Source organism: Chaetodon auriga, chromosome 20 (assembly GCF_051107435.1).
Source record: "Chaetodon auriga isolate fChaAug3 chromosome 20, fChaAug3.hap1, whole genome shotgun sequence".
In the NCBI taxonomy this organism is placed as follows: Eukaryota; Metazoa; Chordata; class Actinopteri; order Chaetodontiformes; family Chaetodontidae; genus Chaetodon; species Chaetodon auriga.
Window position 1 is genome coordinate 7550443 of NC_135093.1, and position 24784 is coordinate 7575226.

Sequence of the window (24784 nt, forward strand, 5' to 3'; positions counted from 1 at the left end):
AAACATTCGCCTGCACGGGGCCGCTTTTGGAAACAGACGTTTTGTCTCCATCTAGTGGAGAAACGAGGCAGCGCAGAGAGCCGGCACCGCGTTCACATCGCGCAAATAGGGCTAGCCGCTTTATTAAACCTCAGGTGTTCCAGACACCTGCAGCGAAAACGGTGACACGCGGACAAATTTACGTTGCCAACTGACACTCGGTTTAATTGCAGCATCCATGTGACGTCATCACCAGGCGCCTTTATTTACTTCTGGTCCAGTTAGCCGCTGCCCCCGTTGCCCGCTGCAATGGAAGTAAACAGGGACGAGGCGGAGCGCTGCATTGACATTGCAACTGCGGCGTTGACCGGCGGCCAGCCGGAGAAGGCGCAGAGGTTCCTGGAGAAGGCGCAGAGACTCTTCCCGACAGAGAAAGCGAAGGGTGAGTTCAAACGGCGGAGCCGAAGCAAGCGGCGCTTCAGCTGCGGAGGTGCGCTGCATCATCACCGGCAGCATCACCTGCATCCCGGATGAGCTCTGCGGCGCATGTAGCCGGGGCCTTCGATAGCACACGAGCTAGCTGGTTTAGTATCTTTGTTCATCATCCCAGCGGATTTATATCATAATGTTGTCATTTCGAGATACATTAAACTGCTCCTGATGGTTTTTTTTATGAATTATTATGTACATCTGCTCAGCATGGATCAGATGCGTTCAGGGTGTCAGTGATAGCACTTGTCATCAGTTGCTTCTCCGTTAGATAGCTAAACCTATCCGAAGAGTGGGCACAAAGACTCCCAGAATCCAGATCTCAAAGAGCCATTCCCACGTTTTATCATTCAAATCACTGGTTTTACTCATACATATGTCCATACCTGTATGCTATGACCCGCCTCACGTCATATGACATGTGCCACACGCTCTGGAAATGCATGTGTGCACACATCCATTATCCACAGTCATTACACATTTCGATTGCAGCAAACAATTACAGCAGCTGCAATCAGCTGAGTGCATCCTGGATGAATGTCCATCACCAATAAACAACTTGGCATGGTGCATTTTGAATGTTTTAATATATAACATGTAGGTGTGCGACAGTATTGGATATGAGATTTGGATTCTTATGGTATAAATCATGGATATTTGGTCTGAAGGACTATATGGCAGTGAGTGAAGACATTCTTTCTGTTCCAGTTGAGCTGTTTTCTCGTGCTCCACATCATCTCTGTCTCAAAAATTTCCTTTTTAATCCCTAACATGCTGTAACACCAATATGCAGTATTATCAATATTGTGGTATGTAGTAGTGCACCAACTTAAATGCATGTATTAAAAAGACATTATATTGCTTATATATTATACTTTCTGTTTCATTTCCTGTAAATAAACATGAATAGATGTTGATGTTTAGGCATTTGGTCTCAAATTATGTGATATCTGGGTTTTGTTATGAAAATCACTGCAACCTATGGGTTAAATTGGAACATTTTTTCAATTTTAATTAGAGTTTGCTCAGAAAATCCAGATGGAAAAAAGACCACAGGCAGAGAAACCAGAGCCTGCAACACAAGATAGATATTAATGTGAGATTCCTAAAGGGCACCACAGCTGCTGCTCTGACAATATTGTATTAATGGCCTGATGTAGCTGCTGTAGTTATCTAATAATAACACTTTCTGTGCTCGAGGGGACTGTGTTACAGCCTCTGCTGATGTGAGGGACTCGTGCAGGGAATTCAAGTGTATTTTAGGTGCTTGTCTGGATATTTTCTAATGTTCACATCACTGGTATTGTGTCCCTTCTAGTACTGCTGGAGCTAATAGCAAAGAATGGATTCACGCCGAGACAAGGCGGCCAATCAGACTTCGGTGGGGTCTCGGGGCCTCGACAGCGGCAGACCAACAGTGAGAATACAAGACCTGAAGAAAAGCCTTCAGACACTTCAAAAGCCTACACGGCAGATCAGCTTGATGCTGTGAGGAGGTAAGGCAGAAAATCATGGGACTCTGGTGTCCGTTTGATGGAATAATTTACTCCTGACACCGAGAATCACGTCTTCTCCACACAGGATAAAACAATGTAAAGACTTCTATGAAATTCTTGGGGTCCAGGCAGACGCCTCCGAGGATGAGCTCAAAAGATCATATAGAAAACTTGCTTTGAAATTCCATCCGGACAAGAATCACGCTCCAGGCGCTACGGAGGCATTTAAAGGTGACCAGCATAAACGTGACCCCATCACTTAATTAATAATTATGGTTACAGAATGTGTGTTTTAGCCCCTCTTTGTGCTCAGCCATAATCTCATAATGTCTTCTTTCCTGCAGCTATCGGGAATGCGTACGCTGTTCTGAGCAATGCTAACAAAAGAAGACAGTACGATCAATGTGGAGACGAGAGGAGGCATCCTTCCAGACAAGGCCCAGACAATGAGAACTTCGAGCCAGATATTTCCCCTGAAGACCTCTTTAATATGTTCTTCGGAGGAGGTTACCCCTCAAGTTAGTGTCACTGTTTTCATGCTAAGCTTGTGATATTGTTATGGTAATGCTCTTTATGATCTGTCTGTTAACATGTGCATTATTAATATAGGCAATGCTAATGTGTACACTAATGGGCGGATGCGTTACCCGAGGCGAGAGAGAAGGGAGCGACCGCGAGATGTGAGTTATTATTAGAGCTCCTGCAAACTGCAGATATCCAAATAGTGTAATGTAATTGTTAAACAGCAGGGGGAGACGTTGAGTCATCTGTAATTTGACCTTTGAGGCTCATTCAGTAACACTCAAGTGTCTTTCAGAGATTTTTAAAACAAAGCAATCACAGTGTGCTGAATGATTCAGCTGCTGAGGTCTTGACACTGACATGTTTTCTCTGCAGGGAGGCCTCGCTCTCTTCGTGCAGGTCATGCCCATCCTCATCCTGGTTATTGTGTCAGCCCTCAGTCAGATCATGGTCAACAGCCCCGCTTACAGCCTCAGCTTCAGGCCGTGAGTGTCATCAGTTCTGAATGCCTGCCGGATGTTAAACAACAGTACCGACTGTTCATGACCACGCTTCAAATGTCACTGATTTATAGATGAACCAGCCCAAAATTAGGTTTCATAATCTTTGCAGCTTCCTAAAACAGACGCATTGTATTGAGTTTTGAGTGTCTTCATTGGTTTAGAAAGGGCATCTTGATTCTGCCTCGTCATTTCCAAATATTCACAGGCCTCCTCTGTGCTTGCGAGGACTGCCGGCTCCATGTGTCTGGCCTCTCTCCATGTTTTTATTTCAGATACACTTCTGCAGTTTCTGGCCCGTCTGCGAGCCATTATCAGCCGTGAGTCACATTAGCAGAGACAGACGGTGCCGGATCTGTCATCCTCGCGCTGCGTTCGGTCATGTGATATCTCTCCCACACTCTGTCCCGTCTTGGCTCAGGTCAGCAGGTTACACGCAGAAGAGGCTGACTGAGAACCTGAAGGTGCCATATTATGTGGGGGAGCATTTCTCCAAGGAGTTCACCGGAGTGAATCTGAAGAACCTGGAGCGGACGGTGGAGGATGATTACGTTTCCAACCTTCGCAACAATTGCTGGAAGGAGAAACAACAAAGTATGTTTGCCAGGACAACAAATCGTGCTTGTTTGTTTGTTAATTTAACCCAGAGTATTGGCCGCAATTATCAGTTCTGGGAAAATGATTAAAGGCGTATTCTGGTTTTTATTACCCCTCATATATCTTTCATGAATTGTCTCTCTTGTTTCCTGCAGAGGAAGGCATGCTTTACAGAGCTCGCTATTTTGGAGACACTGATCTGTACCAAAGAGCACAGAGGGCTCGCACACCAAGCTGCGCCAAGCTGTCCGAGATCGCGGCTTCATTACACGGTTGATGCTGCTTTCATGATAAAAAGCAAGTCCTCCAGACTGAAGCATTTCTCTCCTTTCTGAACGCATTTTGTCGTGAGTCCCCGCATGTTTCAGTTCACAGAAGTTAAAAAAATGTTTTCTTCTTTCTGTCTCCAGGTTTCCAGAATCAACACAAAAGATTTTTGGCTGTAAATAGATGAGCTTTAACAATCTGGAGACTGACGATGACTCAACGAGCAACACAAACAAACCAGCACCAATCTGCATCAAACTGACCACACGAACTGGTTTACACCGTTTCTGTGGAATTTTAGTATGTGAAATGAAAATATATAAAGTTAAAATAATATTTTGAAATGGAAAAGCCACTTAAAATAGCTTGTCCTCCTGACAAGAATGGGGTTTGGAAAACCGCCAAGCCCCACTTTCGACTGGGAGCCATTGAAGCTGACAGAGGTCACTTCATGGTTTTTGTGAGAATGCAATATGAAACCCGAACATAGTGAGGTTAGATATAGTCGTACAGATGTTATTTATGTAGCAGTTGACTAGATACCACAGCGAATGCTTCCTCTTTCATTTTATGCAGTCAAATCGGTGGAGGAGACGCGTTTGAGGGGGATTTGCTGATTTGACTTCAAATGCACATTCTGAAACTATGCAGGAATAATGTGAAACCTCTGATGAATATATGCTCATGTCTAAGGTTTGTCAGACACTTGAACACCTGAGATTTGTCTCCTTCTGCAGGGTGTGTGTGAGATAACAATTAGGAAATGTCCCTTTACACTTTGCATCCTTTAACTGTTTGAAAGATAGACTTCTGTCGTGGAACTTTATGACACTTCAAAATAAAAGCCAAGAGAACGAGAGACGTGCCTACCCACAAAGTGGGACTTTAACAGGTTCTAGTTTTGGAGCGTTATGTCTCTGTCATCTGTTGGAAAAAGCAATTGTTGTCACACTTTTTAAGTTTATAGTATGCTATTTATTTTTTGTATTATTTATTTGAGAAATGGATTGTCGGACTAAGAAGTCAGTACTGATATTGCTCACTTTTTCCACCTTGTTTTTACTCCCGGATGAAAATAAATATGGATGCTTAAATGTGTTGGTGGTGACTCATCTCTCCGAGCAGGACAAGCACAGAATGTGGAAACAAAAGCTCAGTCAGCACATTCGGCACATCAGGTCCGTCCGCCGGCTGACCGTGACTGGGAGCTGGAAACATGGCTTTGTGCACGTTCACATTTTTGGGCGACGTGCAGCATGTGCCGGGCAGGAACTGCAGCACCACATTCTTTCACCGCAAATGTACTCAGCTGTGTTTGGCAGCAGCTGAACCTCTGCCGTCTACTGTTTGACTTACCAGATTTTGTTATTGCTAATTTGCTTTAAGTTTTGAAGCTTATTGTTTTGCATGACGTGGCTGACTCATGTCTGTCAGCCCATCTGATTCTGCACTGCAACGGGTATTTTAGTATTCTAGCAGTTTGTCAGCTTCATATTTTGCAGAATCAAACACACTTTTGCCTCATACAGTCACTGTTTCCACTGGAAACCTGGATGTAAAACTGCAGATGGATGATGATTATCTCACCAGCCTCATGAAAGAAAACAGGAAAAGAGAATTGTTAAAAAAAATAATTTATTTTGCAATCATGAAAGTACAAAAACAGTGCAATGATATGAGTATTTGAATGTCAAATAAATAAAAGTTGAAAGCAGGACAGGTCTACACAGATACAAGATCAAGTTACAATAGAAATCGTAGCCGCAGCTTGCACGTAAACTGCGCAAGGCAAGCAGTGGTAGGCCTTTGCACTTGAATTCAAGCAGTCACTAAAGGTCCCTAAATGGTTGCTCGGTGTACAATTCATCACTTGGTGAGCATTGAAATTAATTGCCATGTATAAAAAGAAAGAACACAATGTCTTCGATGATTATAACCATATAGCTAGCTGCCGTTGTGTAGTTTCAATAGAAACTGGAGGTACGCACTTAATAGTCGCAAAATGCCCGTTTACGTTTATCACGATGGTTACATGTTATTTTTAATTCTGACCGCCGGTGAGGAGCGACACCTGCCTCAGGTACCATGAACCTCAGCTCCCTTACAGTAGGAACAACAGGCTGCATCAAGTCAAAGTCCATCCTTACACTTCAGAAGGCATCATATACATGTAGTTATAGGAATAAGGCCCTTCTGTGAGCTCTACTGGGCATTTTAACAATGCAGACGATAAAACATTGGCACTCCTTTACATTTCTCAACACTCCTCAATGAGCAGTTCTTCAGAGCAGTACAGTTTCTTCTTGATCACACGGAAACCAGTGCTAAGTTTAATGGCCTGTCTCACTACGGGAGTGGAGGGAGACTTTGTGCTGAAAAGTCCTTGGATTTTCGGCCACAGCCCGCCAGACTCCAGCCTCAACACCAGAGTCAGCTGAAAGGTGGGGACAAGGTAGGGGTCCACAGAGAGCTGCGCCATGCTCTCACAGGCGGCCCCTTGCTCCACGCAGAGGTCAATGAGAGCCCCTCTCAAACCGCAGGGCTCGCTAGCTGCCAGGTGAAGGAGCTCCTGACCGATGTGTTCCAGAAGTTTCTCGGGAATGAGCAGTTTGGCACATCGTAAGGCGCAGTCGGAGTCTTTGGCTTCTCTCAGGCTTCGTGCAATATGGTCTACCACTTCTTTCAGGATGGCCTCCTCCATTGGATCATAAAACAGGTCTTCATTAGAGGGAGACAGATCACTAGAGACATCTGACCCTGTTGAGGAGACATAATGGGTTAATACTGGAACCATGCATAAAACAGGAACATCTAAATAACCCTCTGGTCAAGTGTTACAGATGTTTGAAGCGTTGCTTACCTGAGTCTGAGAGATCACTCCTGCTGCCATTGTTAGACCCCGAATCAATGCTGCTGCTGTTGGCAGATGTGCTGAAATCAGTCAATCTTTGCACCAGTTTGCCCCAGGACAGCCTCCTGGGACTGCTGTCCACCGGAGAAGGGGGTGAGCTGCCGAGATCAGTGGGTGCAGAGAGAGCAGGCATGGTTGTCCTCTTCGCAGTGTTCAACACAATCAGCTGCTTCTGTGGTCAGCTGTTAATGAGCACACAAAAAGGAAGGATAAGCACTCAAAGTCTACATAACAGAGAGTGGTTGGCAGTTCTATTAAACATTAGAATGAGTCAAATTAAGAATAGATTCTTGAGGAGTGTGTGAACTGGGCAAGTTAGCATTATTACCAGCTTTGTTTGACGGTAGCTAGCAGCAATTTAACCGTTCGGATTAGCTTCAAAGCTAGCAAAAAAAAAGCAGTTGGAGCATAATACTTACAGCTTATTTGACAAAGGCGATGTTCAAGTCCGTTGTCGTTGTTTCATTTAATTATTTGAGGGGTTATTGTCTACAACAACAACTATCTCGAAACTTCGGTCCCCAACACCAACCCTCTCTCCCACCAGCGGCCAAGCGCTGCGGTTTGTCCTGCAACAATGTTTATATAGGAGCAGCTAGGCCACGCCCGCCCGTCTCCAACCAGCCAATCAAAAAGGGAGGCACGCCATCTGCGCTGTATCTTGCCTGGTAACATGCCAGCAGAGAAGGAAGACAAACAGGAGGAGGTGGGGAAGGGGGGTTGGGGTGATGAATAGCAGACCCAAGTGTTGTGGAAATGTACAGACACTTGCCTGGGCTTGCAATGATCATATTGTGTTCCTTTGTTAAATAACCTCCATGAGCATTAATAAATGGCTCTGCTGTATAAGCATCTAGATTATTGTTTGCATAGAAGTCCAGCAAGTCCATGCAGGGCAGCCTCAGCTGGTTGAGTGCTGCAGTGCACATTACGTCATCTGTTTTGCTCAAGCATTACATCAGAATTTTTCATCTGCCACACAGAGATGCAAACATCAGCTCATCAACACAATTGGATAAATAACACAACACATATAGCTGCATGGTTGAATGCCAATACATGTTTTATATTCATAAAGATGTGCAACACATCTTTCTCCATTTACCAGCCAAACGGGAACAATGAAAAACATGCAGACCAATAGGAATACACCAGGAGGGTAGGTGTAATTACATTTTATGAGCATTTATTACAGTCACAAGATTTCTGTTCTTGCACTATCAAAGTGCTTCAAAGTATAAAAGTGACTGCATGTGAATACAAGACAATCCATTTGTTTGAGTGAGTTGTGGCAGACCAGCCTGAAATCACAAGGAAATTGCAAGAAAACAGCAAAATTGTGGTGAAAATCAGAAACGGCTGCTGTGGTTCAGTCTGGCAGGGTTATACTGTACATGACACACTCAGTGTTTCCTCAAAGAAAAGTTTTTGGAGAGCAGCCAGATATACAGTGCTGTAAGTACACGTGAGGGGGACGGACTGTGCTTTCTGTCAGGAAGGAACTGAGATGCATAAACACGTGTAGGAACAGGCTGTTCTGACAGGACGTGATGAATTAAGAGTTGTAATCATAAAGTTTTGAGGGGGGTGGGGGTGGGGGGGGGGTGTTTACTCCTCTTTCATAGACTTTCAGAGACTTTTAAGATCTGTGAGCAAACATTGTTAAAGACAATTCCTAGAAAGTGTGAGGCAAAAACGAACTTTTGAACTCTGAAAAAGGACATTTAAACTCCAGCTAGAGGTGTGTCCTGAAACGTCCAGCTGCGTCCTTAAGACACTTACACCCACAGCGGTACATTCTGTCCGTTCCCACCCCTCATTTGCTTGAAAACATTCACTCAAAGTGCAAAACAGCATGATCTGCACGTTTCCTCGCTGTCAACACAGCAGAGAGGTGAGGGAAAAAAAGAGCATCGGAAGAAAAACTACATTTTCAACAACGGCGATGTTGCGTCAGACAACACAAAACAAACAACAGCACAAGGGTTTCAGCGTCAGAAATCAGCTCAGTGAAGTGGGTTTGGACAAAGTATGCAACAGCAAGCAAACAAACAACTGACCCGAGGAATGTCCAAGTATGACTTTATTTACAAGCTCTCTTTGTTTTGCTCCAAGCGTCGTTGGAGTGAGCAGCGTTCAAGACCCACAGAGAGAGGACAGAATGAGCAGGCAGCAGGTTTCCAGATTTCTGAGTTACAGCGCAGCCACATGGAAACACAATGCCTCACTTCAAGGGATTTATTGCATTGCCAAAGATATTCTTTCCCTTGACTCTGAGGCTAAGAGCAGATTGGACTGGCAAAGCAATTTTATTATCTTAAACCAGCTGGAAAAACTGTTAATAATCTGTTACAAAACCTTTAATTCTTTAGTTACTGGTATACAACAAGGAGATTTTGTTGGCAGGGTTTTATTTAAGAGTGCTGGATTTAAAAACACAAACCATGCTCATACAAAAGTAAAAGGGATCAAATATTACATCTCACATTCAGTATCTCCAAATAACATTTCACACTTAAGATATAAAATAAAACCACGAAGGAGGAATATAATTTATGAACCGAAATAAACCACCTCCTTTTATTTGGCTGATTTATCGAGCAAAGGCATCTGGATCTCTTTTATTTAAGACGGTGTGAATCCCAGTAGCTGTTCAATTGGTTTGTACCGCCACTCATCTGCTTCCAGCTCCTCCACCAAGCTCGCGAGTTTCTCCATTCGAGACACTTGCTGATCTGGAAGAATATACAATTCTTACATTATCAGGGCCCCAGAAATCCATAGATCAACCCAAAAAAACAGCATTTTGCTTGTACTGACTTACCGTGTTTAACCTGTTTAAGTGTGGAGGCAACTTGGTAGCTGAACACAGACTCGCATAAAAATCTGTCTGAGCCATCTTAAAAAAAAAAAAGAAGAAGTTAAATGCTGGTGAAGACTTTTTAAAGAGACACAGCAGAAGCCTTGGTGTTCACTGGGCTAATAGCAAATGTCAAAATGGAGATTTCAAGCTACTGCAGAAAGAGAACTACAGGTTAAATATTATGTAATTTTCAGCATTATGTAAAAAGGGCTTTCAAGGTTAAAATGAACAGAAAGGGACAGAGTGAGATCTTCTGTACCACTGCAATCCTATTCAGCAAGACAGAACGAGGACACAAGCTTTGTGATATGACTTCTGTATAACCCTGGCTGTGCTACTCATTTAATCATCACTTCTACTTGAAACTTTTGCACTGATGCAAAACCAAGCATCCGCCTGTCTGGAGGATAAACTACAAGCCAAACCTTAAAAGCCTAGTGAGTCATTTGATGAGACATGTCACATTTCCACCTCCATCCAAGGCTGGAATTTAAAAAAATTCTGTCTGTTGCAAAATAACAAAGATTTTTAAGTATTTTTTGAGCTAGTTGTGACTGTTTCTTAATCCCATTGGCAACCAGGAATGATGTTTTGTATGATGCAAGAAAAACATGATTGCATTGTTGCATAATGAAAACACTAAGTCAATGACAACAGCTTGATAACAAAGCTTTCAATGTTGATAATGCCTTATACAAGAAAGACTAGGAGGATGTCACAACTTGCTGGGTTTTTTTTTTTTGTTGGCTTGAACAACATGGGAAATGGGTTAAAGGTCTCTGTTTGCAGTCCAAGGAATTTTTAGTTATTTATTGTTTTTTGTTCTAGCTGGACAGAATAGGCTCTTGGGAATCTGGAAATATCCTCAAAAATAGCTGCAAGACCTGTCAGACTTTCTCAGAGTTTGGCTTGTATGTATCATTCAGATAAACAGATGCTTAGCTCTGAGCCCTGAATGTAAATGTCAATGCAGAAGCCTCAAATCTCAGTACAAACAATGACTGCATGGGAGGCCCAGTGCTTTCTCAATGTAAATGACCTTAAAGAAAACTAACATTCAGTGTGTTGCAAGACAGTGACTTCCATATCACTGCTGGAAAGAGAGAGATAGGCGTGTGTTGCACTTCACCTTCCATCATTTCGCCTGCGCCTTTGGGGTATGTGTACAAGACTTTCCTGGGAGGGATAAGCTCTGAAGCGCTGAATCCAGAGCCCGTCACCGAGCTGCCGCTTACACCCCCCGCAGAAGACGACGAAGAAGACGCAGCCATCACTTCAGGATACTATAAAAGACACACAAAGAAATGACAACTGTCACCGCTATAATGTGTGGAAGAGTGAGGAAGCCTAACGTTCAAGAACTCACGAAAGCATTTAATCACAAACCAGCCCACCAAAGCTAACGTTAGTAGCTACATTTTAGTTTTCCTATCTTTTACACTCTGATAGCTCAACTGCTTTAAGTAGCTATAGGTAGCAAGCTAGCAAGAAAGCTAACTATCCTGCTGCCACCAATGTAGGCTTCAACCATTCAACATTAATGTGACTTGACAAAGCATGGCAGTAATGACGCCTTTTCGAACAGTGTAACTCACCGTCGATGTCTTAGAAAATCTATAACGATCTTAGGTCCGAGCAGTTGGTTCGCTGTTTGTTTAGATTTCTTGCTACTCGTTTACGACAAAGAAAGCGCTTTACGCTTGAAGCGGTGGCATTCTTACCACAGATTTCAAACTCATATGGATGGCTCGCATGGACCAGCATTCACTGCGCGGTCATTCATTTCCTGTTGTAGATCTCCTAAACATGAGAGACGGCCCCTGTGTGTCGTAAAGCAGGGAAACCGATATGTAAACGTCAACCAACTAGCTAGCGTTAGCTGAAGAAGTATTTTCAAAGCTACATAACACAATTTACACTTTTTTTCGTGTAGCAAAATTGCTAGCGAGCTTTCCAGATAATTATTTATGTTGTTAGGTTAGCCTAAGTTTAGCTAACGTTAGATAGTTTGCATTATGGACGTTTTACGTCCACCTCTTATCAATATAAACGGAAGAATATACAGAAGGAATATTATTAAAGAAGAACATTATGAGGAGGAAGAAGATTTTTCCTACATAGAATCACCAGGTAAGTCTAGTCCTGTCAGTGTTTCCAGCCGGTATAAATATTTGTATATAGTCCCAGACAATAGTGTCATTTTGGTTTTCTTAAAAAAAAGAAAAGAAAACCAAAACTATGTTTTATCATGTTTAGAGAGTGCCGACCTTGCAGAAGAGGAAAGCTGTGATACTCACTTAATTGAACAGACTGATAAAGGATTCCGCTGTGCCATTGATGTCCCAAGTGTTCTTTACAAGTGAGTTACCTACAAAACAATCATGTGTTCATTGTTTGTGTGTTCTTCAACTTGAAAAGCAGAAGAGGTTTGTTTCCAAGCAGTTTAACATGTGTCTCTTTGTTTGGTCCACAGATACATCATTGGGAAAAAAGGAGAGACACGCAGACGTCTGGAGGCTGACACAAAGACATCTATCAGCATCCCGAAACAAGGAGTGGAGGGACAGATTGGTGAGGACAAAGAGGACCATGAAACAGGTCAGAGAGCAGTTTCTGAAACAAACATTTTCACCTGACTTTCTTCCTTTTCCTTACAGTTATAACAGGTTCCCAGAAAGCTGCAGTCACATCTGCAGTCACACGAGTTGAGGTCCTTGTGGAGAGTTTCCGGAAAAAGCAGCCTTTCACGCACTTCCTGTCCTTCCCTCTGAATGATCCCAAAATTCAAGAAGGGCTCCTGCAATTTAAAGATGAAGTCTTGAAGCAGTGTGCACAGGTACGGCAGATGGAAATGTAAAGATAAATGATGACGACGAGGGGCAGCGGTGGCCATGTTTGTTTAAGATCAGAACATTATGTCATTGATCAATTCTGTATTCACAAGCTGTTTTCTGATGGGCAGGATCATGGAGTAGATGAAAGCATCTTTCAGAACCCTGCAAAGCTTCACCTGACAATCGGCACCCTGGCCCTGCTGAATGACATGGAAGTGAGAAAAGCATGTGAACACCTCCAAGAGTGTCAAAACTTCATCAGGTAGGCCACCAAACAAGGTTGTTATATCATTTCACACAGTTTTAATTGTTGCTCTGGGTGGCACGTTCCTTTATAAACACGGACACTGTAGTTTATTCTTGATGAATCTCATACACACTTTCCTGCTGCTGCTGTAAATACTAGCACACCAAATTCACAGCAGAAAGTCGCCCCAACAAATGCAGTGTTTACTCCTGTTTGAGCAATGTTTGCTAAAAACTTATGCTTATGAGCATTGTGCCAAAAAGTCATAGTAGATTTAATGTATGAAAACACAGACAGTGAAACATAAAATCTGAAGGCAACCCAAAATTATAGATCTAATGTGCCAGGTGGATCACAGTAATCTGCTTTTTTGCTGTCTGCCATCAGAGACCTCACAGGAGGGAAACCTCTGCCGCTGGAGGTGACGGGTATAGAGTACATGAATGATGACCCAGCTATGGTGGACGTCTTGTATGCCAAAGTCAATGTGAAAGATGGATCTGACAGGTGAGTGGAACTGTAACAAATCCAGTGAAAAAAATAAATAAATTACAAATTTGTCACCTCAAGTTTTTATTCTGCTGAATTCTCTGTTTTCCACAATATATATTTTCTGAAAATGTTGCTGCTCTGAAGGTTGCAGGTGATTGCAGACCGGCTGGTGGAGCACTTTGTCTCAGTGGGGCTGATGGTCAGAGAGTGGGACAGAGTGAAGCTGCACGGCACTGTGATGAACACTCTGTTCAGAAAGGACTCCACAGGTAAAGGCATTACACACACAGTATGAGCTAACTAGCACTGTGCCTGAAGCTTGTGTAAAAGCAGTCATTGACCTGCTGTGATCAGATTGGTGGCTCCTGCCCTCAACCTGTTTGTCCCTGTTTTATCACTTTGCTTTGACCTGAGCTGCAGTGACGACAAAGCTGAAGCTTGAACAATTGCAACAACAAATTCCTGAATATAGGCATCAAGCAGCTAGCTCTCTGTTTGGCCACAGCTCTGTTTACGTGCACCAAGCGGCATGTTTTCCAAGTACTCTGACAATGGCTTCATTCATTTTGGCCATGGATAAAGTCCAGCCCCAGTTCTCAAATTTGTACTGAGCTGACCAACAACACAACGCAAGCGAGAGGCTGTGTCACTGCTGACAATGTTTGCCAGCCTGTTGACGAATCCTATTAAAATTCAGTGTTTTGTTTTTTCACAGTGGTCCCTGTCTCACAAACTAAATGACCTTGATTGCAACCTTTCAATCTGCGACTGTAGCAGCCAGGGAACATGTTTGTTTGATCAGGAGATAACACATCTCCATTTTTTTTTGTTCTGTGTTACAATTTGTCAGCTTGTCTTTCACACTCTGGTGTTTTTCCAGTTGAAGATTCGGGCGGCCCAGGAAGGCAAACCATTAGCGAAAGAGAGGCGTTTGATGCCAGAAACATATTAAAGGTTAGAGGAAATTTACTCCGGCATGTCCTTTCATATACTGCTGTTTTACAAACCTCCAGACTCACTGTTTAACTGCTGTTTATGACAGAACTTTGGAAAAAAATAAAGCATACCGTAAAAGAAATGAGACACATTTAACTGAAATATATGTAGAAATGTAGAAAAGATCTTTGTCACTCTGTTTAGGCACCTGCAGCAATATTGCATCAAAAAACTGATGCAACTCGGTCTGCATGCTCCACACACTGTGTTCAGGCTTTTCAACTGTGGTTGACATTTTCACTGCATTCGGAGTCCCATGGGGATATGAGAGCCTGCCAATTAATGGGTCGGATTTAGGTCTGTGGGGAGTAACACTCTGATACCACTCTAGCGTGCACAGAGAATAATCAGGTTTAGTCAGGGGGCTCACTCACAGTTGTAAAAGGTGTTATGATTTCAGGCTGGTACTAAATGTTTTGTTCCTGGACCAGCCGCGATGCGTAATTAGACGTTAACCCACCCGATGTGCTCAGAAGCCAGTCATGGTCACCTCAAATCACAGATGAAGCGTCTGCATAGGCCTTTTTCTCATGTTGACTTGTCGCAGCAGGAAAAGCACAGCTGTTACTAATAACATTAGCAATGGTTCTGTTCTTTTCAAGGGTGAAGCAGCCAAATTCAGTGATTAATTTGATTACTTACACCCGCGCTTTTCCTGCTGCGGCACGTCAGGAAGTGGTCTGTGTAAAGAGTCTGCTGTGTGCACTTTTTTTTGTCCTCTGGTGTGTGTGTGAGAGGCAATGTTATGTTACATAGAAGTTGCAAATCATTTGGGAAGAGCTAATCAAAGATCTGCACATGCAGGCAGTTCTGCTAACCATAGTAAGACAAATGCTGTTTGCTATAGGTGCCTAATTGGAGTGATCATGAGCTAGCTAGATCCTGGTCATTTATGCTTTATTTATCAGTGCCTTCTTACAATATTTAACCAGAAATGCTAAAAAATAAGGTGCTAAAACTCTGTTATTGGGTAGAAAGATAAAGAGCGTGCTGCTAAAGAGCATATTGATTAAACCTGTAATTTAGGGGAACAAGAATAAGCCTGCATGGCTCAAAGAGGAGACTTTTCATTGATTTTTTTTTTTTTAAAGAAACACTTGTCACAGCCAGACTATAAAATCTTCCATTTGCAGCTTCTTTGTGAGTGACACCTGAAATGTGACACCGAGTTGACACTGCAGATAAAGAAAACTGTGACATCCACCTTCCCTCCCTCTCTGGTGCTGAGAAGGTCTTTGTTTGAACAACAAAATCCTTGATTTTCTTTTCTCTGAAAATGACACGAGGGTGCCTACCACATGCTCGGTGGCCCGTAACCATGGTAACACCGTGTTTGTGAGTGACAGCTTATCATCTTTTCTCCATAGTCGGCTTGACTTTTTAAACACACCGCTGACTTTTCCCGATCGTTGAGTGGTTAGACTGCTTTGTTATTGGGAATGTGAATTCATTGTGATGCAAATGAAGCCACAGCGCTGATGAAGTTTTGTGTTATTGAAGTTTTTATTTTATTAATTGTTGTTTTCATTACAGAAATTGGGTGCTCATTGTTTTGGAGACTTTGAGCTGAATAAGGTCCTGCTTTCCCAGAGATACTCGACAGATTGCACAGGTTACTACACCTCTGCAGGGAGCATCGACTTCTCATAAGCTTCAGCTGGGCTGAGTCTACTCCAAGGTGGGAAATTAATGAGGAAATCACGTTTGCAGCTTAGCAGATCATTGCAGCGGTCTTGACGCTTTTGTCCAGTAGGTGGCAGCATAGGGTTTTATTTTTCATTGCAAATGGCTTGTTGCCTGCATGTGAACCAAATTCTTTGTTTTCTGAAACCCCTTGGGAACAACTTAGGCGGAAAAATAAAATGATCAGAGCCCAGAATGATTGAAATTTCAGACTAAAGCTCATTCAAAAGATAAAACGTGCATGCAAAATCACTCTGAAATGCTCTAGGTAGTCAAGTTTTTGTACTTCAGTCTCCAGACAATTGGTTCTCTTCGGGGAGTCTGAGTCAAACAACATCAAAGTGAATGACACGACATACATTTTAATGGAACGGGAAATCAAAAGAAAACACGAGAAAAGAATTTCCATCAAAAACTTCACTCTTGATTTTGAAAATAGAACGGTTTGCTTTTGCGAGGTTTGTTGTCTTCAATGGAGAGATTTCATTTTGGATGGGATTCACAGAAGAATAAGAGTTTGTCGGTGGTGCTGTTCTCATGCAGCAGATGATTGACACCATGTATGAAACTGGATTGTTGAAGATATAAAGTCGGTCTCAGGCTTTGGGTCGGTCTCGAGTCAGGGTTAGATTGTCTAAAGAGTTTTGTTGAACTTTGGTGAAATGTAACTTTTTACTCCGCTAGATTAATCTGGTGATTATAATTAAGAATCTACATAGAAAAATGATGATAATCAGATATAACGTGTCGTATACTTACAGATTAACCTACCCGACAGCGTGTAAAATAGTTAAAATTGGCTCCGCCTCGACCAGCTGCAGCAGTGAAATACTTGCACATTAATGCAAAATTCAACACACAAATATAACACATTTAACAAAACACTTTGAAAGGGAGCATTCTGCATAATGTTGACTTTTTCCTTTAATACTTTAAGTGCATTTTGCTGACAATACTTCTTCACTTTTACATTTTGAATCCAAGACGACTACTTCTTCTTTTGTTTTGTGCTGCGTTTACTTGAAGGAGCCACGTGTGGTTGAAGTCATTTTTCATGCCCTGCCCATCACATATATGTTCAGTCTGGTCATACAGGAGTCTCCTCACCTGTAAACCACCATTATAGCTAAGATGGTTGATCAGAGTCTGAACATTTCACAGTATAGGACATAAGCATCCTGGTTGACTTTCACCCTGACCTGGTCTCATCTACTCACTGCTGCAAGTTAAAAACAAGTATTATCCAGTTCCTCTCATCTCGCTGCCTCATGAATGTGTTAATGCGTCACTGACATGATTTATTACACCAGTCTGGGTTTTTTTCCATCTTTTTTTTTTTTTTTATATCAGTGCCCTTCCCACACGAACCACAACCTTGTTCCCACTCCCGTCTGCCTGTTGAGTGTGTCAGTGAATACAGACGTTGAACGCAGAGCCCGGCCACTTGCTTTTGCCGTCAGAGCTTTCTTTTTTTTTTTTTTTCCAGCCCTCCCCTCAGCTGGCGATGCTCTCTGCTTGGCATGCAGGAGGGCGATCGCAGAGCAGCCAAAAGTTACACTGATGAAAACTGAGGGCGCTTTTTGTTTGTCAGCTCTGCCATCCCGTGCTGTCCACCCTCCCATTTCAGCAGTGGCGTGACTCCTTTTTTTTTTTTTTTTTCCCCCCTGTTCTCCTGGAGCCATGTCAACAGACGCCATTAGACAGGGACATGCAAATTTCGTCATCGGAAAACAGCCGGCCGAGCTGTGTGTGCATCGACTGTGGCACCGTCTGGGCATAAAATGTATCTTTTCAGACCCAGGAAAGGAGCCTAATTAGCCACTCCTGGTCTCCTGAGAACATGCTTGTTAGTAGGTCAGGAGTACACATCCAGCATAACGGCACTCTCAGGTAACAGACAGACAGAGGATTCTGGGAATTGCCAATACCGCGAGCACACAGAGAGGATGGAGGAGAGATGATGATTCGGAAGTTAATGAAATTCATGGAGACTGTGCATCCTTGTTTCTTTTGGCAGGGACACGATTAAGGATGCGTCGGGCAGATGTCCTCACTAATGATGGTCGTGAAAACACATGTGAAGGAACATACGTCATCCGCAGAGAGACTCACACACTTGTGACATTTAACTTGCCAGTATGTCAACATGTTTGAGCAACACGTTTATTTAAATGGCCATATGCGTTTTGTTGTGTAGTGCAGGAACACATTGGACCAGGGCCGCAAGCAACGAGTGTCCTTCAGTGTCAGTCAATTACTGGATTATTGTCATGATTAATTGAACCATAGTTTGGTCTATAAAATGTCATAAAATTTAGCATTTGTTAGCACAGTACAAACTCTCATAAATGTTTTATAATGCACAATAATTTAGCTTTAAGAGAATTATGAAATCTCCTTTTTACATTACTGCAGCTGTGTTTTACTATATTGTCATTCATGCTCTCTTTATTATAAACACACCAACATTGTAGTGCGTACACCGTTTTTTTAACGTTCATAAACTGCATATGAGTGCTAAATAGGGTCTTTTAATCGCCTGTTTGGTCCAACTAACGCACCGAAGCCCAAAGATATTTAGTGTACGAAGATATAAAACAGAGAAAAGGGACAGATTTTTGCATTTGAGATGCTGGGACCAGCGAAAATGTGGCCATTTTGGTTGATAGAGGATTAAAATGATCATTTTATCACATTCATATCATCAGAAATAACAAACGTTGCATACAGCGTTGCATTTCCACAGATCAATCTATGGTTTGGGCAGTGATTTGGATTGACTCATGTTGCTATGCATGTCTGAGTGGGTGAGCTTGCTTATTTTTTCTGTCCCTGCCACGCTCTCACCCTAATTAGTCAGCTCTGTGCTTCCTGCTGTGGGAACTTCCAGCGTGACCCCTGAGATTTCGAGACTAGCATGTGTCCCTTTCAATAAGCCTGCTAAATGAGACCTCAGTGTCTGTTTGTGTTCCCGCAGACCTGTTTCCTCTGTGGGTATGCATCCTTATTTCTGAAGATCTGAGGAGGCGCAGGAGCTGGTTTTTAATTAAAATGTTAAGCAGTGTAGTTGTCTTTGCAGGCGTGTGTGCATGTGCCTGTTTACATACATGGATGAGTCACATAGCCTGCATGTTTAGAAGGCCGGCTCGCTACACCCACTGAAAACAAGCCTTCGCAAGGTAAAACCCATGGATAAAAACGCACTTTCCAATTTTCTTCTCTTTGTCCTGAAAGAAAAAGCTGTGATTTTAAAGGAAGTGAAAGCAAAGAAATGTCTGCGGTGACCCTGTAACACTCTGAAAACTTGCAATGAACCTTTCAGTAATTCATATCATGTTTGGTAACTGAAGTCTTGTGTTATCTCAACCAAGTATTGTTTAGGCCTCGGTCCAATTTGCATATTTAATTTCATGCCAGTTTTCAAAGTGGCCTTTTTTATGCAGAGGCTGTTTGAAATAGGTTTTATTTGATCAATGTCAAACTTTTGAGCACATTTTGGGTTTTGATATTCAGAACCGCACTGTGCAATTTTTCATAGTGTAATTAGAAATTAAGCTTTCATTCAGGAGGGCCGGCATTAACATCTGGTGAGGGAGGAAAAAAAACTGATGTTTGACAGACGGGACCTTTTTAATACAGTAGATATGTTTGATTTGCACACTCGGAGTAACTAATAATACTGTGCAATCAATTAAGCACCTAATTACCTTTTAAGGTCATGCTGAAGTTTTACCCGTGTGTGTCTTAGAGCGCACATGTTGATTCATTTAACAGAGCGATGTGTGGAATATTTTAAATCCAATTAAGTGAAAGGATGAACTTGACAGCAAGGGAGCACTAAGATGACATTTCAGAAGGCAGCATCCTGCTCCTGGTGTCATGTTTTCTCCTTAAGCTTGAATCCTGAGATTGTTTTCTGAAGGTCTTTTGACTGATCAAACGCGTCTATCCATGAAAAGTTAGAAAGGTGATCCTGTAAATGATCCCGCAAAACAAAGCCGACGGGTCTCTCAAATCGGATGTTGTTAGCGGTGAAGTATGACTGCACGCCGTCCTTTGATTTTTTCCCCTTACGTTGGATGTGACTCTGCCGTCGAGTGTCACCACCGTTTGAATTTCACACTAATCACTCTGTCACTAATGGGCACGAGCGGCCTTGACGGACAGCCGAGGCTCGAGTTTTTGAAACGTCTAATCTGTGTCTCCAGCGAGAAGGCAGGTGATCCCTGCAGCAGCTCTTTATCATTCAAAGTGCTGAGTCTGGAGGCTGCCTGCAGCTGTCCACGTCTGTTTGCTGCTCGAGGCATTCACACCGGGAGGAGAGGCACAAAGTCAAGTGTGTTTGAACAGCAGGTAGTCATTCAGTGCTGCCGTTTACTTTATGTACACACTGCACTGTAAGGCTGAAAAACGGGTCTCTAACAAAGTTTCATTATCGATTAATCTCTATTGCTTTTTCTTTTTCTTATATAAGTGTTTAAAATGTCCGAAAATACTTAAAAATGCCCAAAGCAATTTAAAGAACTCAAGGCAGTGTCTGAAAAACCCAAACGTGTTCACTTTACAATGAACTAGCAACGGACATTTTTGCTCACCATTGTTTACATGATAAACTGTTTATTCAAACGTGACATAAAAGCAGTTTATGCAGAAACGCTAACTTAAGGACTGAAGAGGTCGGATCAGGGCCTTTATTTCAGTTTCAGGTTGATTAAAGTTGAGGTGAGTCTTTCTGGAGAACGATTATTGATCTCGAATTTCAAATTCAGTGAATATCTCCTCTCGGTCTGCTAGCTGTCCATTCCGTGTGCACGCTGACAAGAAAATCTGTTTTTTATACACAGTCCTGGCTCGGTAGATGGGAAAGAAACAAAGCGGCTGGGATTGAGCCACATGACATTGTTCCAACCAATCAGCAACAGGTGGCATTTGTGCTCATGTAGGAAAAGGTGGAGAGGAGATGTGGGGGAGCGAGAGGGACGGAAAATCTGGCATGCAGGAGGAGAGTTGATAATATCAACAGTCTTTCTCCAGAATGACTCACCACACCTTTATTTTTAATGGGGGCAGCAGAACGAGCTGTAAACATTACACACATGAACATATTTTTTGATTTTATGGCAAAGGTGTTAGCAAACGGATACGAGTCCAATATTTGCTCTTTTAGCTCTGTTTTTGGCCTCCATCAACTCCTGAGGGAAACACGTGTCTCTTTAGCTGCTAAATGCTCCACTGTGTTCAGCTAGCTTAACCTCGCCTGCTGTTTGGTGCTGAGCAGGTAACGCACAGCGGGTTTGTTAGAGCTTTTTGGGCAACAAACAGCCGCCTGATGAGAGCCGTGAGAATGAACCAGAACAGCCAGAGACCAAAACAACGGGCTGAAAGATGCTAAAACACTCCATAGAGGAGGGTAGCTGCAGAGTCAGGTGATTCGTCTCCACAAACGACCCCTTTCACATGTCACGACTAATTGTTTCAGCACCGCAGGCGACGATTGCTTCAGGTTTAATATGCAGAAGCTGAGATTCGCTGCTGTAAAGTCGCCCTGTATCGGAAGCTTCTTAAACAAATCATCCAGACTTCTATTCAGATGTTTTATTCATCCACTCCAAAGTGTTGCAGTGTGAAATCCCTTCATGCAGCACTTAATGCTATTTCTTATTGCTAGGATGTAGAATGAAACTGATGGGGATTTGTCAATTATAGTAGTTGGCATAAACTTGTTAATGTAGACTAAAAATAAGCCGTCTGCTGAGACCGAGCGTGTCAGGAGTTCAGAATATTAGCCCGTTTCTGTCTATTGTGCACATTTAATTGAAAAAGGTGCTGCACTCTCTTCCACCCCTGCTGCAGCTGCCCGCAGTGCAAAACAGCAGCTACCACTAGTTCCTGGCAAAGGCAAACTGCTGTCAGACTGCTCTCAACTAACTTTGCACTTTTAATAGCTGTGTGACCCAGTTTGAATCCAAATGAATTAGATCTATACGCATTTATAGCAGCTCCACTTACAGCTGTAAGTCACTTGAGATTACTTATTAAATGCCTCCCGATGTGGTTTATTCTCTCCTCAACTTTCAAAATAACTTCTTTTGATGCTTCTCCTATCCAGGAACTTACTTTCAGGCTATATTTTTTTTTTTTTCGTGTGCACTTTACAGTGGCAGCACCTCTTACAGGCAGTAACTGCCTCACAAACAGGCTTCAGTAGTGGCTGGAGAAGAAATGCAGGAGCAGAAGTGTTTTTTATTGTGTTGTTGTGTCATCAGTATTTTATGCTTTAATGTACAGGCTTTAACTGTACAGATGGAACATGCACAAGTACATTAAAAAACTGAATATAAAGGGAATAATAAGAAAGTAAACATTATTACGTATGTGGTTTACTGTAGCACACTATGCTAAGCCCACTAACATTTTAAATAAAGCTTTACTAAGTCTGTTGTTTCTGTCACACTGGAAAAAATAAATCTGAGCAGATCTAAATGTAACATAATTAAATCTGGGATATTGATAATAAAAAATTAAGTTTCTAACTTTACATCAATAGATCTAGTTTTGAAATTAAGCTGCATTTCTTCAAAACGCTGGACATTGTGCATTTTTTCTGTATTTCAGAAACTGTTTAAGAGACAAAAATTGCAGTTCCTTTAATGGCCACTTGAGGCTGGTTCCAAAAGCGAGTCAATCCCCATAGACCCGCTATTAAAATGCCCAACTTCACAGCAGAAATCAACATGTTAGCAGCCTGGCGACGGCCAGGACAGGGCCTCACGATGGATGGGGGACATCACAGATACTACGTCCATGTTTTATACACTCTGTGTTAGTAACCATAGCTCTGTCAGCTTTGGCGACCACACGACGTATCCAGCACCTCAAATGTGAGGATTGATTGGAGGTTTAGCATCTGTGGGTGTTGGACTGTTTGTCAGACAAAACAAGCAAATGTGAAGACATCATCTTTGGATTTTGGGAAGTTGTAATATTTTTCACTGTTTTATGACCTTTTATAGACTAAATAATGTGTTAATTAATCAAAAAAATAGTCACTATAGACATTGCAGATGAAAACAATCATTATCTGCATCCACAGGGTGCTGTAAACTGCCAATATTGATCACTGATCATGTGTTGCAGGTCATTGATGGACATGGCGGATGGAAAGTGTTCTGGCTGAAGAAGAAACTCGGCTGACAGTAAAGCACAGCAGGGAAGCGACGCTGCATCAGATAATGAACATGAATGGACTCACAGCAGAGTGTCGCTGCATCTTTTGTGGAAATGAGTTGAAAAATGAACATTTGTCTGGGTTGTGTTTTCCTTCACGGTGGCAGGAGGTGCCACAGTTTAACATTCTGTTTAAATCTGGCAGGAATAAATAAATGTGTAAAGCATCCACCCTTGGCCTGTTGCAATTAATTGTTGTGTACCAGGAGTTCCTGAAGCGATCCTCGCGGAGTTGTTTCATCTTGGGAGAATATGTACAGCCACGATAAGCAGCCAAGCTCGTGTTGGGCCTCATGAGCTGTTTGTAAGACAGAAAAGGAGTGTGCTGTGTTTAATTTGAAGACAGCAAATATTTACAGATAAGCAACCCTTCAATTTTTGCTGCTTGTAGTGCCGTCTGATGTTATTCAAATGAAGCCTTCCTCCCCTCATCTCCTTTTTGTGTAAACTGAGTGTGCTCAGTGAACAGGATAGATAAGTTTTATCAACATCTGCCTCGAGAGGAACAGGGGGAACTGATGACATCAGTTAATCTCTTCACAATTAAGGGCACTCTTCCACAGCGTGACTCTGGTACGTAGAAGAGGATGTTAAACCAGTTGTGTGGAGCTGCTTCCATGTTTGAAATATAAGAGGCTACGCGTCGCGCTTCTGTCTTGGATGTGTCGGTCAGATCAGCTCGAACGCTGGTCCTGAAGCAGTCTTTAGAGGATGTTATGTCATGTAACAATATGTACACACAAACATTAAAGCCCATGCAGTGGATGTTCTGTTCTGTGAAAAGCTACAGAGCTTGCTTATTAAGGTAGACTTTTAAATGCAATGCATGTTTCTGATTTCTTCTGTGGTTCAAGGCCAGGTTTAGAGCCCACTGATGGCTGTTTCTGCTGGCTGGAAAAACAGTCAACCTATTAGAGCGGAATTAAGAATGGAGGTCATTGCTAGAAAGCTACCAGGCTACATTCATGAACAGAAGCTATACAAAATGGCAGAAATTGAAACTGACTTCTGGAGATAACAGCTCTTACATTGTCCCCAGAACCCCGTTTGAAAATGATGGTGGGATGGATATGAACTGATTGATTACCGTAAAACAAAATGAAAGAAGACCCCCTCCCTCCCCAAGAAGATATCGACAAACGGCAACAACAACAACATGAGGCCGAATGAATGAAGAAAAAACGAAACGGCGAGTCAGTCTGATCATGAGGCTTTTTTCGACATCAAAAACAGCTCAAGTTCAAACAGAGTTCTGTTGCTTTAAACCAAACCTGCAGCAGTTTTCTTTCTTCATCTATGAAAACATTATGGACGAGCTTCGAATCAATCATTCAAGGAAAAAAAAAAGCACCTCTGGCAGGATCCTAGCAGGGTAAGAATATAAAAAAAACACGTGCATGTAACTGATGGAGGTTGCATTGACACAGACATCATAAATAAACGTACCAAATTGCAAGATTTTTCAGTTTTACACACCTGAGAGTACTTGCAGCCAAAATCCCACACTTAACCTCCGGTTTGAGCTGATAAAAAGCTGAAACTTTTGCTGTATCTATCCATAATCTATGTCTTGACCACTGTTCCTGGCAGGAAAACTTGAGCACCGATCATTTCAACATACAAAATGACTATTTCAGCATTCAGCAACAACATCACATGACTCAGCCGCAGAGGGGCTGTC

General features: G+C 42.5%; 5 protein-coding genes across 6 annotated transcripts in view; 2 read left to right on the forward strand and 3 right to left on the reverse strand.

The window, feature by feature from the left end:
* Positions 1-24784, reverse strand: part of lrrc20 (leucine rich repeat containing 20) — a 178666-nt gene that overhangs the window by 89069 nt on the left and 64813 nt on the right. The gene's annotated exons all lie outside the window — the stretch shown is intronic.
* Positions 61-4944, forward strand: dnajb12b (DnaJ heat shock protein family (Hsp40) member B12b). Its single transcript, XM_076760562.1, has 9 exons — positions 61-421; positions 1787-1964; positions 2050-2195; positions 2309-2482; positions 2574-2644; positions 2862-2971; positions 3408-3580; positions 3739-3880; positions 3994-4944. The coding sequence occupies exons 1-8, from the start codon at positions 289-291 to the stop codon at positions 3858-3860; spliced, it is 1107 nt and encodes a 368-aa protein (XP_076616677.1). The 5' UTR covers positions 61-288; the 3' UTR covers positions 3861-3880; positions 3994-4944.
* On the reverse strand, positions 5468-7320 carry ddit4 (DNA-damage-inducible transcript 4). The gene is made up of 3 exons (XM_076759006.1): positions 7181-7320; positions 6711-6943; positions 5468-6607 (listed from the first exon to the last, which is right to left on the reverse strand). The coding sequence occupies exons 2-3, from the start codon at positions 6892-6894 to the stop codon at positions 6108-6110; spliced, it is 684 nt and encodes a 227-aa protein (XP_076615121.1). The 5' UTR covers positions 6895-6943; positions 7181-7320; the 3' UTR covers positions 5468-6107.
* On the reverse strand, positions 8827-11337 carry anapc16 (anaphase promoting complex subunit 16). 2 transcript variants are annotated; one of them, XM_076759920.1, is made up of 4 exons: positions 11220-11337; positions 10754-10907; positions 9586-9660; positions 8827-9496 (listed from the first exon to the last, which is right to left on the reverse strand). In XM_076759920.1, the coding sequence occupies exons 2-4, from the start codon at positions 10893-10895 to the stop codon at positions 9387-9389; spliced, it is 327 nt and encodes a 108-aa protein (XP_076616035.1). In that variant the 5' UTR covers positions 10896-10907; positions 11220-11337; the 3' UTR covers positions 8827-9386. The 2 variants fall into 2 exon arrangements, with proteins under 2 accessions (XP_076616035.1, XP_076616036.1); XM_076759921.1 differs by having other exon boundaries at positions 10754-10897; positions 11220-11336.
* ascc1 (activating signal cointegrator 1 complex subunit 1) lies at positions 11454-23272 on the forward strand. The gene is made up of 10 exons (XM_076760569.1): positions 11454-11754; positions 11881-11983; positions 12098-12195; positions 12282-12460; positions 12587-12720; positions 13093-13212; positions 13342-13466; positions 14078-14151; positions 15727-15871; positions 23014-23272. Exons 1-9 carry the CDS (start codon positions 11640-11642, stop codon positions 15841-15843), a joined length of 1065 nt encoding a protein of 354 aa, XP_076616684.1. The 5' UTR covers positions 11454-11639; the 3' UTR covers positions 15844-15871; positions 23014-23272.